Source organism: Anomaloglossus baeobatrachus, chromosome 1 (genome assembly GCF_048569485.1).
Source record: "Anomaloglossus baeobatrachus isolate aAnoBae1 chromosome 1, aAnoBae1.hap1, whole genome shotgun sequence".
NCBI lineage: Eukaryota > Metazoa > Chordata > Amphibia > Anura > Aromobatidae > Anomaloglossus > Anomaloglossus baeobatrachus.
This window is the reverse complement of record NC_134353.1, coordinates 897153096-897169901: the sequence shown is the minus strand read 5'-3', so window position 1 is coordinate 897169901 and position 16806 is coordinate 897153096. Positions and strand designations below refer to the sequence as shown.

At 45.3% G+C, this 16806-nt stretch overlaps 1 protein-coding gene across 5 annotated transcripts in view; it reads left to right on the top strand.

The window, feature by feature from the left end:
* The window catches only part of UNC13B (unc-13 homolog B), a 436326-nt gene that overhangs the window by 378701 nt on the left and 40819 nt on the right, over nt 1-16806 (top strand). For 4 of the 5 annotated variants that reach the window (XM_075327051.1, XM_075327042.1, XM_075327033.1 and 1 more), the window contains 2 exons: nt 1394-1527; nt 2917-3002. In XM_075327051.1, coding sequence (XP_075183166.1) covers nt 1394-1527; nt 2917-3002 — 220 coding nt within the window. Of the gene's footprint in view, nt 1-1393; nt 1528-1601; nt 1694-2916; nt 3003-16806 lie in introns of those variants that run through there. The other variant, XM_075327058.1, reaches the window with a different exon arrangement.

Sequence of the window (16806 nt, the reverse complement as noted above, 5' to 3'; positions counted from 1 at the left end):
CACAGATGTCAATGGGATTTAGATCCGGACTCATTGCTGCCACTTCAGATCTCTCCAGCGCTTTCTTTCCATCCATTTCTGGGGGCTTTTTGAAGTGTTGGATTCATTGTGCTGCTGGAAGACCCATGACCTATGATGCAAACCCAGTTGTCTGACACTGAGCACTATATTGCGATCCAAAATCTTTTGGTAATCTTCAGATTTCATGATGTCTTGCACACAATCAAGGCTCCCAGTGCCAAAGGCAGCAAAACATCCCCAAAACATGTTTGAGCTTCCGCCATATTTGGCTGTAGGTACTGTGTTCTTTTCTTTGTAGGCCTCATTCTTTTTTTGGTCAACAGTAGAATGTGCTTTACCAAAACGTTCTATCTTGGTCTCATCTGACCACAAGATGCTTTCCCATATGGAATTTGGCTTATTCAGATCCACTTTGGCTAACTGCAGTCTTTTTTTTAATGTCTGTGTTAGCAGTGGGATCTTCCAGGGTCTACTACCAGTGTCTTTCATTTCATTCAAATGTGATCGGCTAGTTCACACTGACACTGATGACCTCTGGGCCTGCAGGATGGCTTGAATTTCTTTGGAACTTGATTGCGGCGGCTTATCCACCATCTGGACTATCCTGCGTTGCAACCTTTCATCAATTTTTCTCTGCCGTCCACATAAAGGGAGATTTAGTTACAGTGCACTGGGTTGTAAACTTCTTGATTATATTGTGCACCGTGGACAAAGGAACATCAAGATCCCTGAAGATGGACTTCTAACCTTGAGTGTTGATAATCTTCAACAATTTTGGTTCTCAATTCCTCATTCTGTTCTCTTCTCTTTCTGTTCTCCATGCTTAGTGTGGCACACACAGATGCAGAATGCGAAGATTGAGTCAACTTCTCCCGTTTTTATCTGGTTTCAGGTGTGCTCTTTATATTGCCCACATCTGTTACTTGTCACAGATGAGTTTGATCGAGTATCACATGCTTGAGGCAAAGTTGTTTACCCATCATTTTGGAATGGTGACAACAATTTTGTCTTGCCAATTTTTGGGGCTTTAAGTGCGATTATGTCCAATTTCTCTTTTTTTTTTTTTTCTGTTTTTTTTTTTCTGTTTTTTTGTGTTCTAATGCACACATGGAAAGAAATGTGCGTAGCAAAACATGTGTAATTGCAATAATTTTTCGGGACAAATACTTTATTTTCTGGAACAATTTCAAGGGTGCCAACACTTTCGGCCATGAGTGTATATAAGAAGCATAACCATATATCATGCCTTTTCCCAATACAAGAATAAAAAAATAATAATAAAAAAAAGAATATTGGTATTGCTGCATCCATAAATGTCCCATCTGATTATGCTTTTTGGGTCCCGTTCTCTCTGTGATTTGTGCCTCCACAGAACAAGAAGCAGGATGTACCTCCGGAGGAACAAGGACCTTGTATTAAGAATCTAGACTTCTGGCCCAAGCTGATCACCCTGATCGTGTCCATCATCGAGGAGGATAAGAACGCCTACACTCCCGTACTCAACCAGTAAGCGCCCCCCAGTGGTCGTGCGGCTGTGCGTCTGCTCATTGTTCTCTCTCTAACCCTTCTGTGCTTTGTAGAGATGTCGTCTCCTGTCAGTCTGTCCCCCTGTCTGCTCTGTCTCTTGTTGTATAAGTGACGTCGGCCGAGGTTAAAAGCTTCCTGACACTGGGTGAGTGAGGGAGCTCTTCTTGTCTAGATATGTGCCTGCCACCTGACTGCCATCGATTTTTGCATGCTCGTTGCACAGAACATGAGGGCAAATTACCACGCAGGAGGTCAGTGCACTGTATAGGGTGCACCCTTCTAGACATCCTGAAATACTCTGTGCTGCTTCTCCTGGTCTTCATTCACTACCTGGTGACACGCAGACTCCTGTTTACTAAACACTGAATGATCTCGTCCCTACCCTCCTTTTTTCATTAGACTCACTCCTCTGCTGAGATGCTCTGTGCTGCGGGACACCATGATCCTTTACTATGCAGCTGGGTGACCCTCTCCAATATAGCTCCCTCCGAAAAACCTTGTCCTGCAGGACACCTGATTTTTTTTTTTCCTTCCCTACGACAGAACCCAAGAAATAGAGGCTGCTGTCGTGGGTCTGAAAAAACTAATTACCGGTAAGTAATACCGATTTTTCCCTTCGCCACAACAGCACCCTCAATTTCCTGGGTGCTGTCGTGGGTCTGGGAAAACTACCGGTAAGTAATACCGATTTTTCACTTCTCCACGACAGCACCCTCTATTTCCTGGGTGCTGTCGTGGGTCTGGAAAAACTAATACCGATTTTTCCATTATATAACCTCACAGATGGCGAGATGCATGTGGTATTTTCTGTTGTAGTTGAAGGATGTGGTAAAATATCACAGCACCCGTTATCCTCAATGGAGAGAGGGCCACATGTACAGTCGCTTCCTCTCTGGGGTGCTGACTGGGGAAAACGGGGACCCACTTTATAGGTCCCGGAAGTGGAACCTGCATCGATTAGACATTTATGGCTCCTCATTCCCCCTTAAGTTTAATTAGACAACCAGATAAGTTTGTGCCCTCTGATAACCATGTGGTCCATGAATCTGACCCCCTTAGGTAGGGTATTGGGCACAAGCTGGCAAGTGCATGCCGTGTTCAGCTTGTCGCATGCTTCTTGTCTTACCAGCTTTTCTTCCAGTTACAGGTCTGGGTGAGTATTTAGTAACTGGTTGTCAGATAATGATCTGGAGTCGGTACCACCTCAATGTATCCTAGGATCTCAATGTCTTCCATATATCCTAGGATGTCTTAACATGATGGTCACCGGACTCCCAACTCTTGGAAGTCGTCCTAATTGTCCAGCCAGGCTTTAGTAATTGTGTCTGTCCATGAGAATTAACACCGATCTCTGTTTTCTCTATGAAGATTCCCCCAGGAGCTGAGCGTGGGCAAAGTCAGCGCCGAGGTCATGTGGAACCTCTTCTCGCAGGACATGAAGTACGCCATGGAAGGTAAGAGGGGATCCAGACATCAGTGCTGGTCATGGACATCAGTGATACCCACTCACTCCAATCTCAGGACGACCATGTTGGATTTCTTTGGTCATTTCTCTCTTCCAGCTGTCATTGTATACTTCCTACTGTTGAATCTTAGAGATGTCGTAGAGGTCGTACCCACAGGGAGTTGCCGAATTGTAATGGGTGGTATAATATTAGGAAACTGGGTGCTGCCAGTGGTATTCCTGGCTGATGGCAGCAGAATGCAGGTATTAGAAAAGCCAGACCCACAGGGATCTGCTAATAATTTGGGGGGGGTTTATTCTTAGACGGGTTTGACCAGTCTGGACACCCACTTTTAAAGGTGCTACCGGGCGTCTTTGACTTCTGCACGGAGAGATGAGAGGTGTGTATGACGCGACGTGCCATCTGCTTCCAGGTTCTCAGCCGGAATTGTGCACATTCCATTCTAGTGAGGGACGTCAATGTGTGTTATCAGAGTGTACAGAGCTGGTTCAAACTTCTATTTAACCCTTAAAGTGTCGTGTAAAGAAAAACGAATCTCCATGGGTTCCGGTTTTAGGTCACCCCACCAAAAAAAAGCATTAAAAAGTGATCAAGACAACAATATGAACCCAAAAGGGAGGCAATAAAAAAGGCGACACAAACCAATTTTATTTTTTGCAAAGTAGTGATATTTGTTAACTATATATATATATATATATATATATATATATATATATATATATATATATATATATATATATATATATATATATATATATATATATACATATACATATACATATACATATACATATAGATATAGATATAGATATACATATATATATATATATATATATATATATATATAGATATATATATATATAGATATAGATATATATAGATATAGATATAGGTAGATGATAATATATATATATATATATATATATATATTTATGTATATATATATATATATAGATATAGATAGATGATGATAATATATATATATATATATTAATTAATGGTGCTCTATAAATAAACAATAATAATAAATAATAATAATAGATAGATAGATATATAATATATATATATATATATATATATATATATATATATAATATATTTTACACCAAACAGTGTAGACCAGCTAACTCGAGTGAATCACCTGGAGCCTCAGCTGACCTGGTTAATTCCGTTGTGCCCGGATCAGGATTAGGAGTCCCTCCATATTAATGTAAACAACGACAAGGCAATATCCAGCAATAACGTGAACAATCCAGGATGCTGTTAAAAAAATTCCTTCACTTTATTCATGAATCCATAAAAATACAGATGGGACTACGCCTTTCAGCGGTAATTCCTGCCTTCCTCACGGTCCGAAATCTAAGCTGCCTTCTGGACATCAAGAAGGCAGATCAGATTTCGGACCGTGAGGAAGGAGGGCATTATCGCTGAAACGCATAGTCGTTGTTCACACACACACATATATATATATATATAATATAAAAAACTATTCGAGTTTGGTATTGCCTTAATTGCACTGAACCGGAGAATCGGCGTTGGGTAATTTTTTTTTCTTCTGTACAGTGAACACCATAAAATTAAAACCCAGAAATCAGCTGTGTTTTATTTCACCTCACTTGGAATATATTTCAATTTTTCAGATATTGTAAATTGAATGGTGTTCTTCAAAACTACAATTCGCCACACAGAAAACAGGGCTTCCTATGCCTACCCTAATGGCTTTTGGAGGAAGAGGGGGGGGACCGCTCAAAAATGAAAGTCCCTTTTTTATGAATTAATTTAGTTAAAAGGATACATGGGAAACGTCCAGACACCACTCCAGTAGTGACTTTTCCCCCCGATGTGAAAGGCGCTGGATATTTCCTTTCAGTCACTTGGACGTCTCTGCTGAGGGACCATCTCCGAAGATCTGTGTCACGTTAGCAAAAATTGTAGATGCAGCCTCCTTCTCTGATCAGGGAGTGCCAGCATTACCAATCTATCCTAATCTTCAATGCATGGTGCTGTCAGGAAGTGTTGTCATAGGGACAACCTTTTTTTTCTTTTTTTTTTTCTACCCATAGATGCCTGACTCCATTTCTCCTGCATGCTTCAGTGCTGTTCCGAATGATCCACCGTCTTGCTGACTGACGTGTGTGGATCATCTTCATTCAATTAGGGTATCTGCATGATGGCGTTGTGGTGCCCCCCGTACTTTGATGTCAGGTGGCAACACAGCGAGGGTTCTCATTTCCATGTTTTTCAATCAGTAGCCTAGTGGCTGGCATACAGTGGTCACTGACATTGTTGCTGGCCAGGGGGTGGAGGAATGGAAGCTGCATTGGTCTGTAAGGCACAGTGTGGGGCCCCTGGCTGGGCACAGTGTGGGGCCCCTGGCTGGGCACAGTGTGGGGCCCCTGGCTGGGCACAGTGTGGGGCACCTGGCTCGGCACAGTGTGGGGCACCTGGCTCGGCACAGTGTGGGGCACCTGGCTCGGCACAGTGTGGGGCCCCTGGCTGGGCACAGTGTGGGGCCCCTGGCTGGGCACAGTGTGGGGCCCCTGGCTGGGCACAGTGTGGGGCCCCTGGCTGGGCACAGTGTGGGGCCCCTGGCTGGGCACAGTGTGGGGCCCCTGGCTGGGCACAGTGTGGGGCCCCTGGCTGGGCACAGTGTGGGGCCCCTGGCTGGGCACAGTGTGGGGCCCCTGGCTGGGCACAGTGTGGGGCCCCTGGCTGGGCACAGTGTGGGGCCCCTGGCTGGGCACAGTGTGGGCACTAGCTTGGCTCTATGCCATGATGTTAGGTGTTGAACATCCCATCAGCCACCGATGTATTGGGCGATGTGAGATTTTTATGTCCAGTCTGCAGATTTCCGGAATCATTGTCCGGATGAATCCAGCATCTTCTGTTCTGCAAGGGGCGAACACTAAGAATGCAGAAGGTTTTTGTTGCTTTTTTTTTGCACAGACCCCTCCGACCTCTGGAGTCCCGTCGTGGTGCGGGGGCCGCTCGTCTGCCGCTCACAGATTCTGCTCCTTTTCATTTTTATTCTGTTCTCTACAACCTACACATGAGTCAGACGGAGGTCACACAGCGGGGCAGAGGATTGTGCAGTAATTGTCTGATTAAATGTAATGGCAGCACGACTGCACCGCCTAATCTCACCGCTGCCCAGAAAAGAGGCAGGAGGTGCATGATCTGATATGGCTGCACTTACATAATGCACCACGCCTGAGGCTACACCGGCCACCAACCTGTGTCAGGTAGTCAAGAGTGGCAACCAACCTGCAGAGGTAGCTGAGCTGGGCTTGTTTTACAACTGTTTGTTTTCTGCACTGATGCTTGCAGTCCTATGTAACCACTCAGGACACAGTGATAGCTGAGCACTGAGAATGTAGTAGATCTTGCAGTCCTATGTAATACACATATATCAGTGATAACTCTCTAATTACAGAAAATGTAGTGATTTTGCCTGCAGTCCTATGTAACACCCTAGATAAGTGATAACTGAGAGCAGATAATCTAATAGATGTTCTCTGCAGTCCTATGTAACACCACAGATAGCACACAATGATAACTCTTGTTGTACTGATAATGTAGTACCTGCAGTCCTGTGTAACGCCAGAGAGGGCACATGATAATTCTAAATATAGACAATACAGTACATGCAAGTAGTCCTATGTAACAGTACAAAGGTGCTCATAAATAATGACGTTCAATGTGCCATTCCCCTGAATGTACTGCTCCTCAGAGTTGCTGATGGATGACCCATCTACTATTTTTGGTTGTTGATTTAGTGACTTAAAAGGGTTCTCCAAAACTGTGATAAAATGACACCATCACATAATTAAAACAGCAGCCTCTCCCAGTTTTGTGTCAGGTTGGACTTTAGTCTGAAGAAACACCGCTCTCGAGATCTGTGTCTCAACTGACAGAGAAGCTGTATCACCTATACCTCTGTGAGCCGAGGAGAAGGGCTGTGACATAAGCAGAAATAAATCTGGTCAGCTGGCCGGACACACAGGATTTATTTATCCAGCCTCAGTCATCCATGTTCAGTCAGTCAAGGAGAATATTTATTCATTCTCCTGTCATGCATACGTATGAGCTCAGATCTAGCTCCTCTGTCAGTTGAGACACAGGTCTTGGGAGCGGTTTCTTCAGACCATGGCATCCGGACATGTGACTGTAACAGGTTGCTGTTTGAATTACATGATGGGGGATATTTGATTACATTCTTGGAGAACTGCTTTAATTATCTTCAGATATTGAAATTGTTGAGGAATTGAAACAAAAAATATTTTAGAAATTTGTTTTAATAAGGGGCATCATTGTGTAAGAGTCCTAATGGGTGATGGCCCCTCCGTGTCGCCCGCTAATAACGCTGGTTCTGTTTTATGTTGGCTGCCATAGAATAGGGACCCGACTCCATCGCCATTTAGTTGCTCTTGCTTTACTGTATGCTTAATATCTCTAGTTGAAGGGTTGGGAGCTCAGCGTCTGCATCTCACCTGCTGATAGAGCTGCCTTATATACCAGGGAATGGGTATGCAGCTAACCTCGCACCTCCGCACCGCCCCTTGCTTATAGTGCTGACTAATGCCCCCCCCCATGTACAGGGGGCTTGCTTTCGCTCTCTGCCATCACTGGTGATCATGTGCGGTGTGTAATCATGTCGTCTCTTCTTCCTCACCTTCAAGTCTTGGATAAAATAAGTTCTCTTCACTGGCTGAGTGGTAAGTATGCCCGGCTGCCCCCCGCCCTGAGGGCAGTCTGATGCCAACAGCATTCCTGCCTATACATAGACACATAGGGCGGCTATTGTCTCTCATTATCTGTAAAGCATCAGGTTTAATGACTTTCCCATTGTTTCACTTCCAGATTGAAATGGCGACCCCCCCCAGCTCCTTCTTTATATACAACCCCCACGCCTCACCCCTTACCATATACAACCCCCACTCCTCACCCCTTACCATATACAACCCCCACTCCTCACCCCTTACCATATACAACCCCCACTCCTCACCCCTTACCATATACAAGCCCCACTCCTCACCCCTTACCATATACAACCCCTTACCATTTACAACCCCAGTCCTCACTCCTTACCATATACAACCCCACTCCTTACCCCTTACCATATACAACCCCCACTCCACACCCCTTACCATATACAACCTCCCCCACGCCTCACCCCTTACCATATACAGCCCCAGTCCTCACCCCTTACCATATACAACCCCCACTCCTCACCCCTTACCATATACAACCCCCACTCCTCACCCCTTACCATATACAACCCCCACTCCTTACCCCTTACCATACACAACCCCCACTCCTCACCCCTTACCATATACAACCCCCACTCCTTACCCCTTACCATATACAACCCCCACTCCTCACCCCTTACCATATACAACCCCAGTCCTCACCCCTTACCATATACAACCCCCACTCCTCACTCCTTACCATATACAACCTCCCCCACTCCTCACCCCTTACCATATACAACCCCCACTCCTCACTCCTTACCATATCAAGCCCCCCACTCCTCACTCCTTACCATATACAACCCCCACTCCTCACTCCTTACCATATACAACCTCCCCCACTCCTCACTCCTTACCATATACAACCCCCACTCCTCACCCTTTACCATATACAACCCCAGTCCTCACCCCTTACCATATACAACCCCAGTCCTCAACCCTTACCATATACAACCTCCCCCACTCCTCACTCCTTACCATATACAACCTCCCCCACTCCTCACTACTTACCATATACAACCCCCACTCCTCACCCCTTACCATATACAACCTCCCCAACTCCTCACCCCTTACCATATACAACCTCCCCCACTCCTCACCCCTTACCATATACAACCTCCCCCACTCCTCACCCCTTACCATATACAACCCCCACTCCTCACTCCTTACCATATACAACCTCCCCCACTCCTCACTCCTTACCATATACAACCCCCACTCCTCACCCCTTACCATATACAACCTCCCCCATTCCTCACTCCTTACCATATACAACCCCCACTCCTCACCCCTTACCATATACAACCCCCCACTCCTCACCCCTTACCATATACAACCTCCCCCACTCCTCACCCCTTACCATATACAACCTCCCCCACTCCTCACCCCTTACCATATACAACCTCCCCCACTCCTCACCCCTTACCATATGCAACCCCCACTCCTCACCCCTTACCATATACAACCCCCACTCATCACCCCTTACCATATACAACCCCCACTCCTCACTCCTTACCATATACAACCTCCCCCACTCCTCACTCCTTACCATATACAACCCCCACTCCTCACCCCTTACCATATACAACCTCCCCCACTCCTCACTCCTTACCATATACAACCCCCACTCCTCACTCCTTACCATATACAACCCCAGTCCTCACCCCTTACCATATACAACCCCCACTCCTCACCCCTTACCATATACAACCTCCCCCACTCCTCACTCCTTACCATATACAACCTCCCCCACTCCTCACCCCTTACCACATACAACCCCCACTCCTTACCCCTTACCATATACAACCTCCCCCACTCCTCACTCCTTACCATATACAACCTCCCCCACTCCTCACCCCTTACCATATACAACCCACCCACTCCTCACCCCTTACCATATACAACCTCCCCCACTCCTCACCCCTTACCATATACAACCTCCCCCACTCCTCACCCCTTACCATATACAACCTCCCCCACTCCTCACCCCTTACCATATACAACCTCCCCCACTCCTCACCCCTTACCATATACAACCTCCCCCACTCCTCACCCCTTACCATATACAACCTCCCCCACTCCTCACCCCTTACCATATACAACCTCCCCCACTCCTCACCCCTTACCATATACAACCTCCCCCACTCCTCACCCCTTACCATATACAACCTCCCCCACTCCTCACCCCTTACCATATACAACCTCCCCCACTCCTCACCCCTTACCATATACAACCCCCCCACTCCTCACCCCTTACCATATACAACCTCCCCCACTCCTCACCCCTTACCATATACAACCTCCCCCAATCCTCACCCCTTACCATATACAACCTCCCCCACTCCTCACCCCTTACCATATACAGCCTCCCCCACTCCTCACCCCTTACCATATACAACCTCCCCCAATCCTCACCCCTTACCATATACAACCTCCCCCACTCCTCACCCCTTACCATATACAACCTCCCCCAATCCTCACCCCTTACCATATACAACCTCCCCCACTCCTCACCCCTTACCATATACAACCTCCCCCACTCCTCACCCCTTACCATATACAACCCCCACTCCTCACCCCTTACCATATACAACCTCCCCCACTCCTCACCCCTTACCATATACAACCTCCCCCACTCCTCACCCCTTACCATATACAACCTCCCCCAATCCTCACCCCTTACCATATACAACCTCCCCCACTCCTCACCCCTTACCATATACAACCATCATGATCTTAAATTTTCTACTCCCAGGACAAAATAGTCTGCTACGTAGCATTAGTGCGTGCAGCATTTTAAGATTGCCCCCATTTCTGCAGGGAGATATGGATGATGGTGCATGGAAGATTTCTTAGCTGGTGCATTCCCAGGGTTTGGGTTGTCCAAACTTCTCAATGATCAAACACCTTTTTATATCTTTACTAATGTTCAACTACATAGATAATCTCGCACTCAGACCTGCGGCAAAACACGCAAACTGTGCTTCTGATTTTACTCCTATATATCGGATGGGTGGAAGCTGCATTGAAAATCTGCCACTGGGTCATACACATTATTAAAGGAGCAAAACTGGTCTCAAAATCATATTACAAGGTCCTTCTACACCTCCAGTCGCAGGCACTCCTGATATATTGTGTCTGTACACATATGTGATGTATGCAAGAGACTGGAAGTGTCACCTGCAGTGCTGAGACCCATAACATTGACTGACCGGCCTTGAAATAGAGCAGCAGTTGAGAATATGCAGTAATGAGCTCTTAAGATGGGGAAAAAGTGCCCAATTCTACCATCGCTGGGGACTCCCACCCATCAGAAGTAATCACTTGTCCTTTGGTTGCACCTTTTTATACTCATGTGCTGGGAAAGATGCACTAAATTTATTAAGACTGGTATATAAAGTGTCCATCTTGGTAAATCCACCTCTATATGTTTCACTGTCTGATGTACTTGAGGTAAGTATGGTACTGAGGCTTTGTTGCTATGGTTCCTGTCAATTGAGAGAGTCTAGTTGCTAGGACTAGCAACCATTCATGTCTAAAAATTCCTTAGTAAACAGACTACTTGTGTCTTTAGGTCGCAATTCAAGGGTAAAATAAAGAGCTAAGAGGCTTCTTATTAGATAAGTGATGGTATAGTTGGCTTTATTGCTGGCAATCTCCTATCCCCCATTCTCCTGCTATGACGCTAGGAACACTCCTGTCCGCCGCTGTCAATGACTGGTGTCTGTCTCTCCTCTATCACAAGCGCCGGCCGTCTTACGAATCCGCATGGTTCATTTTCTTGGTGGTAAGAACGTAGCGTATGTAGATATGGAGAGATCTGCTGTCCGCCCTTCCTTCCAGTAGATCCAGCTCAGATACAGCTATATACTCAGCGCTGTGCACTCCGGATGTGCTGACTCCTCGGCCCTGGAGCCTCCATCCATTCCTATTTTACATGGATAGAATATAGAGAAGTGGTGAAACTTACCGCTTCCTTCATGGTAGGAAACTACAACTCCCAGCATGTCCTCACGCTCTGCAAATGGTTTGTTGTCCACTTCTTAGAGGAGTTTTCCCATGTGACGTGAATAAAGCTTAATCCTGATCAACACTGTTTTCAAGAGCTCTGGTTGCTTTCAGTGATTGCTAAATGACCTAGCTAGAGAACCGCTGTAATGCTGGACCAGCTCACGATAGGTTCCAATTCACTGACTGCAAGCAGAGCTCTTGAAAAAGGTGAAAGATTGAAGCACCAAGGATATTAGAAATTCAGTGAACTTTGCTTTATCTAATGCTTATGATTTATTTAGTGAAAACTGGGACAAGGTAAGAGTCTGCAGATAGGTGACCCCTAATTCAGAGCAGTATTTTGGCATAGGCTGCGGTTTCTCATTAAAGGTGTATTCCCACAATTCCATATTTATAGGACATATTTTAAATAAGCACTCGTAAGAAAGTTTTTAATCCATAAACCTGTCTAAATGTGTATGTAATGTAGAATTAGTGCATTAAAATACCGATTGCCGTCTTTCCCAGTTTGCAGCGCTGCTCCAGTCATCTTCTCACACACGTGACTATAATTTCTGGATCACACTTGAGTCTGTATGTAAGTCTATGGAGCCTCAGAACGAGGCTCCATAGACTCATATTGTAAAAGAGATTTACGGCTCATGCACAGACCCTAGTGTGATCCTGAGGCAGAATTCCAGTTATATGAGTGAGTAGAGGACCGGAGCGGCGCTAGATATGGGGCAAGTCAGCGGCCGCTCACTATTTTATTGCACTAACACTACATTACATACTCCATTAGACAGGATTAGGCTGAGTTCACATGTCCAGTAATCAACCGCTAGAATGGATCCAGCAGCAAGCCATTGGCAAAAAAAAAGTTGTGAAGGCATAACTTTCTTGTCCATTTTTTTTTTTTCCAAAACGTTTTTTATTGATTTTTCAAATTTGTAAAAACATGACAAGTATCATTGCAAAAGAAGAACATTCGTCTGACAAAATGTGACATAGAGGTGGGTGATACCCCAATTTGGAGTTCCATGTTGCTGTTCGATTTAAGATAGTATACAGTAACATTAAACCAAAACATAGGTAATGAAATATAATATAACATATGCAATACAATTCGTTAAATCTCTGTGTCGTCCCTGAATGATTTCAATTTTGCTAGCGTGTCTTGGTATTCCCAACCGTCTCGTCTCCCCCTCCCGCCAGAGCCCCCTCCTAGGTGATTCTCAGTTTACCCAGGCTGTCCTGAATATCGCTCAGGATATACCACTCTGAGTGAACAAAAGGTGCCATCAGGTTAATTATTTCTCCCTGTGTGAATTGGCTTTCAATAAAATGTCTCCATCTCACAAAAAACTTGGCTGTCAACCCATCTTTATCCCTCTCCGCTTCTAGTTTTTCCCACCTCAGAAGGTTGTGTAGTTCGCCCACAACCTCCTTTATGGATGGGCCCTCCCTTTGAATCCAGTGTTTTAAGATGCAACGCTTAGCTATCATGGCTATGTCATGCATTATTGCGTATTTCCTCTTTTCCGGCGTGTTCGGTCCTCCTCCTACTCCTCCCTCAAAGGAGTGGAAAATCCACACCATTAAGTCTAGTTTGCTGAAAATTCCCCATGTTGACTGGGCAAATAGTCTGACTTGGTTCCAGAACCTAGCGATTGTCTCACATTCCCATAGCCCATGCAGCATATCCGTTTTTTCTTTTTGACACTTAGGACACCACCTATCCCTACCTGGTATGTTGAAACCTATAATGGCCCTATGTAGAATTCTGAATTGAGTGTCTCTCCATCTCTCATTGGTAATATGTTTCCGCACTTGTACCCATCCTCTCAGTAGATCATCCACCACTTCTTCCCTTCCCAATTGTTTCCCCCACGCTTTTAAAGTCCGACTATCCTCCCGTGAGATAAGCACCCCCCTTAGCGATCGATAAATTTTAGAGACATTTATACTTGTTACATCACATTCCAGTAACTCATCAATCGAACTTCTGTTCAGCTCTCTTCCAACCACACCCAGGTCTCCTATTATTCCATGTTTCAATTGTTCATACTGGATGACATGTGAGCTATTAAGGTTGTACTTATCCAACACTTCCCGACCTGTCATCCACCTCCTGTCCTCCACATTCATAACATCTATCATTCTCCTGACTCCCCTCTCTTTCCATCTAGTAAATAGCTTGTTTTCTCGTCCCAGGGGAAAATTTGGGAATGCCCAGGGGTTCAAGTACTTGGACACTTTCCATGAGAGCCCCAGTTTTTTCCTTACCGACTTCCATGTTAGCATGGTGTCTCGGAATATAATTGAGTTCCTTATGTGCCCTTCAACCCTGGATAGTGGGGAGTGCAGAATGGACGTCAGATCCCACGGTGACGCATATTTAGTTTCCATCGCATGATCTGAGTGCCTACTCGTTCCTCTCACCCAATCAATTACATGCCTCATGATACATACAAGATTATACCCTTGGACATCTGGAAAGTTTAGACCTCCCTCCTCTGCTGACTTCATCAGCGTACGCAGCTTTATTCTGGGTTTCCTTCCCCTCCACAGAAATTCTGTATACGCGGAGTTGAGCTTATTCACATCCTTTAGTTTTAGCAATAGCGGGATTGTCTGGAAGGGATACAGCAGCCTAGGAAAGCTCATCATTTTTATCAGGTGGCATCTTGCCAGTAATGGAAGTGGCAGACCTTTCCATCCCTTTAATTGAACTGTAATTTTCCTGATTAGCGGTCCATAATTCAAGTTATAGATTGTTTCCACCGATCTTCCTATATGCACTCCCAGGTATTTAATTGAAGATTGTGCTATAGGAATTCCACATAGACAGCCATCCCTTATTTGTCCCCCCATTGTCCCATGATGCCCCTTTAGGAACATGATCTCGCATTTTTTTTTGTTCAGTTTGAAACCGGAGAATGAGCCAAATTTTTCAATCAAGGCAAGAGTCTGTGGCAAATCCGCACCGGGGTCCCCCATATAAAGTATGATGTCATCAGCAAAAAGCGCTGTCTTTACTTCTGAACCCCTTATCTTGATTCCTTTAAAGCTATTTTGTCCCTGTAGTATTCTTGACAACGGCTCGATTGCCAGGTTGAATAAAAGAGGAGATAATGGGCAGCCCTGTCTTGTTCCCTTCATCAAAGGGAACACGTCTGATAGAAAGCCCGGAGTGTGTACCCTAGCTCCCGAGTTGGCATAAAGGTTTCTAATGTAAAGTCTCATCTTGCCTACAATCCCTATGGCCTCCATTACCCTGTCTAACCACCCCCAATTTACATTATCAAACGCTTTTTCTGCGTCAAGTGTAACTAGGGCAGGTCTAGCCCCTCCCTCAGTGAGACCCAGTCTAACCGCGTCTACCACTAGAATTGTCTTTCGGATATTGGTAACGGCATTTCTCCCCTTAATAAACCCCACCTGGTGATTCGTAATGATCCTAGGTAAGATCTCGGCCAGTCTATTAGCCATGATCTTGGACATAATTTTTAAATCCTGATTTATGAGCGATATAGGTCTATAACTAGAGGGATCATCCAGGTCCTTGGTTCCCTTGGGGAGTAATTTAATATATGCTATGTTGGAATTTTTGGGTATTTCCGCCCCTCCCAGGAAAGCATTAAAGACTGAGGTTAGATCCGGCGAGATCAGATCCTTCAGAGCCTTATAGAATTCACTATTGAAACCGTCAGGTCCCGGTGCCTTGTTGGTGTTAAGCTCCCCAATTGTTCTCGTCACCTCCTCTACTGTGATATCTGCGTTTAAGGCACTCAAATCTTCCTCCGTCAAGCTAGGCATTTGGGCTTGTCTTAGCCACTCTGCCTCATCAGTCATGTCGTTATTCCCTGACCCATATAATTTTCTATAGTAATCTCCCAACAGTTTATTAATGTCCTTAGGATCCGTAGTCACCTCTCCCCCCTTTGTTTTCAGTTTAGAGATCACTGTCATCTTTCTGCTGCCCCTTGCCAGATTGGCCAACATCCTTCCCGCCTTGTTGCCAAACCTATGTAAGTCAACCTCCTTGTGCGACCAGAATAGTTGTTCCTTTTTTTTGGCCCATTCGTCAAATCCCTCTTTTGCCTCCAGCCATCTGCCTTTTGTCATGGGAGATCTATTTGTCACATAATTTGTATATGCTACCCGTACTGCTTCACTATGGAAATTATAATTCTCATTGGTTTTCCGTTTGATCATGGCTGCGTACCCCACCAGACGGCCCCTTAGGACCGCTTTTGCCATTTCCCAAAATATCACTGGGGACTCTCTATGTTCCTTATTGTCCTCTGCGAATTCTCCCCACCACTCCTGTAGCACCTTATGGAAATTATCTTGCCTGAGAAGGAACGATGGGAATCTCCATATGATATCTGTACCTCTCCTGAATTTCTCTCTAATGCCCAATCTCACCGGACTATGATCAGAGATCACCATATTCTCTATCACACAATCTTGCGTTCCACTCAGTAAGTCTTGCGAGATCCAGAACTGATCAATACGTGACCAGCTATCATGAGGGTGAGAGAAGTGTGTATACTCTCTGTCATGTGGGTGAGTTAGTCTCCAGATGTCTTTCAGTCCTACGTCTTCTAATGTTACATCCCTATTGTCTAAACTCCTGCCCACATTAGCTGTCCCCTCCTCGCCCCTCCTCCTATCTTCAGCTGAGTCTGGGACAGTGTTAAAATCGCCTCCCACTATAATGTTAGCCTCCCCATCTGCTAATATGGTGGCCTTTATGTCATCATGAAATGTGATTTGTTGTGAATTTGGGCCATAGACATTATAAATACTGAGTTTACCCGCTGGACTAACGATTGTTAAGTGCTGCCACCTTCCATGGTCGTCTGCCTCATGTGCCACTACCTCATGACTGAATTGTTTATTTATTAGAATCATAGTGCCCGCTTTTCTACCTTGTGCCGCTGCCCCGTAAACGGTGCCCACCCAATGTTTCTTCATGCGGAAAAAGTCCTCCCCCCCCCCAAGTGGGTTTCCTGTAATAAGGCAATGTCTGTCTTTAGTCTTTTCAG